Genomic DNA, 7,115 nt, shown 5'->3' on the forward strand with positions numbered 1-7,115 from the left:
ATGTTGGCTATGACCGATGACTACTATAACAACTCTCAAGTGTTTTTCAGTAGCTCTCAGAATAATCTCCATCATTTCACTTGGCACTGAAGTGAGACTGACAGGCCTGTAATTAACAGGTCTTGGGCAGTCTACTCCAGGTGGCCTTGTCTGAGCAGGGTGAGTGGACCAAGTGACCTCCAGAGGTCCCTTCCAACCTCAGCCAGTTCTGTGTTTTGGAAAACACTTTCCAATTCTGTGGCAGCAGTGCGCTCAGCACCCTGTGCCCATGTTCCCCCACAAAGTGCTTCGCAGACACGGTCAGAGCATTTGTTCACACAAGCAATTTATTGACATCAGTGCATAGGCTGAAGCTCCTGGAGGGAATGGACGCTTTACAAGAGTGTGGGTGGTCACTGCCTGAAAGAGGTTGACCAGTCCAGCTGTTTGGGAGGCTGGAGACGACAGCATCCATCTCCTCGGGCACCCTCTCATTGCCTAAGAGGAAGTGGTCGAGGTGTTTCTTTCCCAGGCAGCAGCAGAGGCACCACAGGAGGTCATCCAGGCGCAGGGGGCAATCTTTCCTTTGCCAGGCTTGCGAGGGCTGTGGCTGTCAGGTGGTGAATCACAGCCGTCTTCAGGGCATGGGGGGAAAAGCCTTTGCTCACCAGCATACGGGCGCAGGTCTGCAGATGTTTGAGGTGGAAGCTGTGGGGTTGGGCATGTCTGGCCTGTGCCCGACAGAATGCGTCTCTGCCACAGCGCAGCTCTTTGGCGGTGCTGTGCTGCTGGTGAAGCTGGCTGTGGCTACTCCAGGCTCAGGAAGGTGTCCGAGTTGTCTAGCTGCACCCCAAGCGTGACCTCAATGGAGAGGGTGCTCTCGGAGGCGTTGGCCAGCTTGAGCTTGCAGGAGCAGCAGGAAGGCAGCACTGTCAGGCGGCAGTGGCGCGACTGCGGCAGAAGCTCCCAGGCTGCTTTCACCGAGGCCTGGAACCAGCGGGTGGTTTCCTCCACATCCAGGTAGGAGCCAGTGCAGAGGGTGCGCAGCAGGCTGGGTTCCTGTCTTCTCCTCAGATCGTCCTCGGGGTGGTGGAGGAAGCACAGCATGTCACCCACCAGCCGCTCCCTCGCGCAGGTGCACTCCAGCTCCATGCGCAGGCCAGGGTTCCTCGCTGGCGTCTCCCCTGTGACGCCCAGCTCCGGGTGGAAGGCATGCCTGGGGAGAGGCCTCAGGGGCATGAGCAGGTGATAGAGGACGCTGTCCTGCCGGGCACTCCAGCCTTCGTAGAGGCAGCCCACGCCGCTGGCCGGCTGCAGCTGTGGCTTGAAGAGAGATTTCCTGGAGAGTCTTTGGCAGGCACCAAGAAGCTCCTCCACCAGCTCCTCCATCACCTTGTACTTGTCAGCCATGTACAGCACCGGCCATTGGGTGTGATTGGCCCAAACCCTGCCCAGATCCCAGGTGGCATCGGTGTCTCTGTCGTCTTCTACACCATCCTTATCCTTCTTCTTCCTTGTGGAGCTGCCCTGCTTGCTGCTGCTGCCTGGCCCACGGCTCCTTTTCCTGAGCCACCGGCAGAGCCCGAAGAGCAGGACAAGGAGGTCAGTAAAGGTCCAGAGCTGCCACTGCTGCAAGGCAGTGAAGAGCAGGGCTCCCAGGGCCACCCCGCTCTGCTCCTGGCTCCTCTCCTCCATGTCATGCAGCAGCCGAGCCATGCCTTCAATCAGCTGCTCCGCATGCTGCTGCATTCTCTCATTTACATCTGCATCCATGTGATCTTCCGCCAACCACGGCTTCTGGGATATTCTATTCTGTTATGATTTTACTGAAACATTTTTAAGGGTTTTACCACTGCTGTTCCTTCCTTTCTAAATTCTGAGTGTGCTCCTGGCTCCCAAATTCACATACTATTCCTCAAAGACTGCATTTTCAAGCTTACTGGCACAAGCCATATTTTAAAGCTTCTTAATAAGAAATTAATTTCTCTGCTCTCTCTACTATTCCATATTGAAGGGCATCATTATGTTACAGTTTCACATGCAGTGGTCTTTAAAAAAATAATCACAATGATATGCTAGATCAGTCTGGCATCTCTGAAAGATGTTGCCTGGTGTCAGTAGAGGAGGAACCATAAGCAGCTGAAGGGCTTGTTCCGGCACAGACATTGAGATGCAGTTCATGAAGGATGGAGTTTAGCTGTTGAAGAGAAACTGTTGGAGCAAGTAAAATGATGATGTGGCATCAGAGCTGAAGCAGCTGCAGATGGGATAATCCAAGAAGACAATACATATGCTGAGGCAGGAGCAGTTGTCAATAGGGACAGCTTGTCTGGTTATTTGGATGCCAATTCTATAGCATGTATTTGCTTGTGTACTGCGTCAATGAAGACAGTCACTTGACAGTCAGGCAGCTTATTTGGGAAGTTCAGTGTTACCTGTCTTAATAATTTGTTAGGAGAAAGAGATAAAATTCTGCAGGCAATGTGAACTGAAGAAAAACAAAACCAAACAAACCAACCAACTAAACAAACAAAAAAAATGCACAAGAAACAATGTCAAACTAACCATATTTTCAAATTTCTTTTGAAATTTGGGTTGCCAAACACAGGTCTTGTTAAATAAATCCAGACAACTAGATATGACTCCCTCTCCCCTCACAATGGTATGTCCATAAGCTATCACATTTTTCAGATTCCTATCGAAAGAAAAAAAAAAAGACAAATAACATCTGTAAAAAAGCTGATGAACTATAGACATCCTTCAGAACTGATAGAAAAAAAACAAGCTAAGTATGATTGTGAGGGAAGGAACAAAGGGAAGCTTATTGCTGTTTATCAGTGAGTGAGTTACTTTTCTATGTCAGTAGACAGTTTAGAAGTCTGAATAGAAAAGAACCCTGTTTAATACTTGCATCACCTTTACCTCTCTCTGTGGCCTTTCTTTCTCACCCCCCTACTCTCCCTACTCTCCCAAGATTTATTTTCACAGTAGCCCCCTTTTTTTTTTTTGGCTTTTCTTTTAAAATTTTTCTTTTTTGGATCCTGGGTCCTCTTTTTCTGTCTAATCTAAGTTACCTCATGTAAGCTTAATATTCACCATGAATCTGCTCTTTGCCTTTTGGAAATAATTGTACTGCCATATACTTGTAAAGTGCAGATTTTTCTTAATACTATTCTGTCATGAATGGGTTTGTTGACCCTGTTTTCCTGCACAGTAGGAATGAAGGATTTGCTTTCCAGAGCAATGTGAAGAGCAAGCACCTTTATGGATATCTGCATTTTTTGCCCTACATATGTTGCGGTTTTTGTTCTCTGTCTGTGGAAACAGTATATAGCAATATCACTCACCTCATTTTACAAATCTTGTCATTGTGGATCTGAAGGCTAGAACTGCTGCCACAGAAAAATTTATGAGTTCCAAAAATTAAACCTCTATGTTAAAACATATACAGCAAGAAGATGGGGGAGATGATACAATTCCTCATTTTTACAGTTGTACAAAAGTCGGTAAGAACTCCAGTCAAGGACTGAATGGCAAAAGGTGAGGAGCAATAACAGGCAACCAGAGCAAAGAAAGCAATAGAGAGAAAAAAAAAATATTGCAAAAAAGGTATTTGGCTACTAGCTTCCTCATGAGCACTCACAAAGACCAACTACGCTCCAATCTGGAAAATTCTTTCTTGGAGCATCTGAGGGTACTGTTTAGGAAGAACGAGAATGTTTCATAATGTTCATTTGTGGACTTAGATTAAAAATCACAGAATCACAGAATCGTCTAGGTTGGAAGAGACCTCCAAGATCACCCAGTGCAACCTCTGACCTAATACTAACAAGTCCTCCATGAAACCATATCACTAAGGGCTACATCTAAACATCTTTTAAAGACCTCCAGGGATGGTGACTCAACCACTTCCCTGGGCGGCCCATTCCAATGCCTAACAACCCTTTCAGTAAAGAAGTTCTTCCTAACATCCAACCTAAACCTCCCCTGGCGCAACTTTAGCCCATTCCCCCTTGTCCTGTCACCAGGCACGTGGGAGAATAGACCAACCCCTACCTCGCTACAGCCTCCTTTAAGGTACCTATAGAGAGCGACAAGGTCACCCCTGAGCCTCCTCTTCTCCAGGCTGAACAATCCCAGCTCCCTCAGCTGCTCCTCGTAAGACTTGTTCTCCAGACCCCTCACCAGCCTTGTTGCCCTTCTCTGGACTCTCTCGAGCACCTCCATGTCCTTCTTGTAGTGAGGGGCCCAAAACTGAACACAGTACTCAAGGTGCAGCCTCACCAGAGCCGAGTACAGGGGGACAATCACTTCCCTAGGCCTACTGGCCACACTGCTTCTAATATAAGCCAGGATGCTGTTGGCCTTCTTGGCCACCTGAGCACACTGCTGGCTTATATTCAGCCGACTATCAACCAGTACTCCCAGGTCCTTCTCTGCCAGGCAGCTTTCCAACCACTCATCTCCCAGCCTGTAGCTCTGCTTGGGGTTCTTGCGCCCCAGGTGCAGGACCCGGCACTTGGCCTTGTTGAACTTCATACAGTTGACCTCAGCCCATCGGTCCAGCCTATCCAGATCCTCCTGCAGAGCCTTCCTACCCACGAGCAGATCGACACACGCACCTAACTTGGTGTCATCTGCAAACTTACTGAGGGTGCACTCAATCCCCTCATCCAGATCATCGATAAAGATGTTGAAGAGGACTGGCCCCAGTACTGAGCCCTGGGGGACTCCACTAGTGACCGGCCTCCAGCTGGATTTGAGTCCATTCACCACAACTCTTTAGGCCCGGCTATCAAGCCAGTTTTTAACCCAACGAAGCGTACGCCAGTCCAAGCCCCGAGCAGCCATTTTTTTGAGGAGAATGCTGTGGGAAACGGTGTCAAAAGCCTTACTGAAGTCAAGCTAGACCACATCCACAGCCTTTCCCTCATCCACTAAGCGTGTCACTTTGTCGTAGAAGGAGATCAGGTTTGTCAAGCAGGACCTGCCCTTCATAAACCCATGCTGACTGGGCCTGATTGCCTGGTTGTCCTGTAAGTGCCGCGTGATGGCACTCAAGATAATCTGCTCCATGAGCTTCCCTGGCACTGAGGTCAAACTAACAGGCCTATAGTTCCCCGGGTCTACCCTCCGACCCTTCTTGTAGATGGGCGTCACGTTTGCTAGCCGCCAGTCGACTGGGACCTCCCCTGATAGCCAGGACTGCCGATAAATGATGGAAAGCGGTTTGGCCAGCTCCTCCGCCAGTTCGCTCAGTACCCTCGGGTGGATCCCATCCAGCCCCATCGACTTGCATACATCCAAGTGCTGTAGCAGGTTGCCAACCATTTCCTCGTGGATAGTGAGGGCCACATCCTGCTCCCCATCCCCTTCCACCAGCTCAGGGTACTGGGTATCCAGAGAACAACTGGTTTTGCCGCTAAAGACTGAGGCAAAGAAGGTATTAAGCACCTCAGCTTTTTCCTCATCCCTTGTAACTAAGTTTCCCCCCATATCCAGTAAAGGATGGAGATTCTCCTTAGTCCTCCTTTTGGTGTTGATGTATTTGTAAAAACATTTTTTGTTATCTTTAACGGCAGTAGCCAGATTGAGCTCCAGATGAGCTTTGGCCCTTCTAATTTTGTCCCTGCACAGCCTCACAACAGCCTTATAGTCCTCGTGAGTGGCCCGCCCTCTTTTCCAAAGATTATAAACCCTCTTTTTTCTCCTAAGCTCGAACCACAACTCTCTGTTCAGTCAGGCCAGTCTTCTTCCGCGCCAGCTCGTCTTTGGGCACGTGGGGACAGACCGCTCCTGAGCCATTAAGATTTCCTTCTTGAAGAGTGCCCAGCCTTCCTGGACTCCTCTGCACTTCAGAACCACCTCCCAAGGGACTCTGCCAACCAGTGTCCTGAACAGCTCAAAGTCAGCCCTCCGGAAGTCCAATACAGCAGTTTTACTGGTCCCCTTCCTGGCTTCGCCAAGAATAGAGAATTCTACCATTTCATGGTCACTCTGCCCAAGACAGCTCACGACCACCACATCTCCCACCAGTCTGTCACTGTTTGTGAACAGAAGGTCTACTGGGGCACCTCCGCTGGTAGGCTCTCTAACCAGCTGCGTCAGGAAGCTATCTTCCACACTCTCCAGAAACCTCCTAGACTGTTTTCTCTAGGCTGTGTTGTGCTTCCAGGATATGTCTGGGAAGTTGAAGTCCCCCACGAGAACAAGCGCTGACGATTTTGCAACTTCTGCCAGCTGCCTGTAGAACTCCTCATCTGTCTCCTCATCCTGGTTTGGCGGTCTATAACAGACCCCCCCCAGGATGCTTGCCTTGTTGGCCTTCCCACTGATCCTAACCCACACAGACTCAACCTTATCATTCCCAGCCTCAAGTTCCACAACATCAAAACACTCTCTAATGTAGAGAGCCACACCACCACCCCTTCTGTGCTGCCTGTCCCTTCTGAAGAGCCTATAGCCAGACATTGCAGCACTCCAGTCATGAGAGTGGTCCCACCACGTTTCCGTGATGGCAACCAAGTCATAGCCTTCCCGCTGCACGATGGCTTCCAGCTCCTCTTGTTTGTTACCCATGCTGCGTGCATTAGTGTAGATGCACTTCAGTCGGGCCATTGCCTTCTCCCCTGGCCTTGCCATTGTTCCCCCTGACACAGCTCCAACAAGCCTTATTTCAGCCCCGTCCCCCTTCTTACCTAGTTTAAAGCCCTCTCAACGAGCCCTGCCAGCTCCTGGGCTAGGATCCGTTTTCCCCTTAGAGATAGGGACCCGTCTGCGGCCATCAGGCCGGGTACCGAGTAAAGCGCCCCATGGTCAAAAAAAACAAAATTTCTGTGTTGGCACCAGCCTCTGAGCTACGTGTTAATCAGGTGAGCTTTCCGTGTCCTCTCGGTACCCCTCCCTGCTGTTGTAGGGATGGACGAAAACACCACCTGTACTCCTGCTCCATCCACTAACCGTCCCAGTCCCCTAAAGTCCCGTTTGATAGCCTTCAGGCTACTCTCATCAATATTATCACTGCCAGCCTGGACTATCAAAAGTGGATAGTAGTCAGAGGGGCGAACCAGGTTGGGAAGCTTTCTGGCAGCATCCCTGACCCTGGCCCCAGGGAGGCAGCAGACTTCCCTATGGGT

At 50.0% G+C, this 7,115-nt stretch overlaps 1 protein-coding gene across 1 annotated transcript; it reads right to left on the bottom strand.

Annotated features, from left to right (window-relative positions):
• Nucleotides 1-362: 362 nt before the first annotated feature.
• Nucleotides 363-2,059, bottom strand: LOC308187034 (inositol 1,4,5-trisphosphate receptor-interacting protein-like 1). The gene has a single exon (XM_080575325.1). The coding sequence runs from the start codon at nucleotides 1,750-1,752 to the stop codon at nucleotides 787-789; it is 966 nt and encodes a 321-aa protein (XP_080431451.1). The 5' UTR covers nucleotides 1,753-2,059; the 3' UTR covers nucleotides 363-786.
• Nucleotides 2,060-7,115: the final 5,056 nt, after the last annotated feature.

The sequence above is a fragment of the Anser brachyrhynchus genome, assembly GCF_964034855.1.
Source record: "Anser brachyrhynchus genome assembly, chromosome: 1".
Classification (NCBI taxonomy): domain Eukaryota; kingdom Metazoa; phylum Chordata; class Aves; order Anseriformes; family Anatidae; genus Anser; species Anser brachyrhynchus.

What these genes read in the sequence shown, in the direction of transcription:
- LOC308187034 (XM_080575325.1), bottom strand. Translation starts at nt 1,752, where the DNA reads ATGGATGCAGATGTAAATGAGAGAATGCAGCAGCATGCGGAGCAGCTG.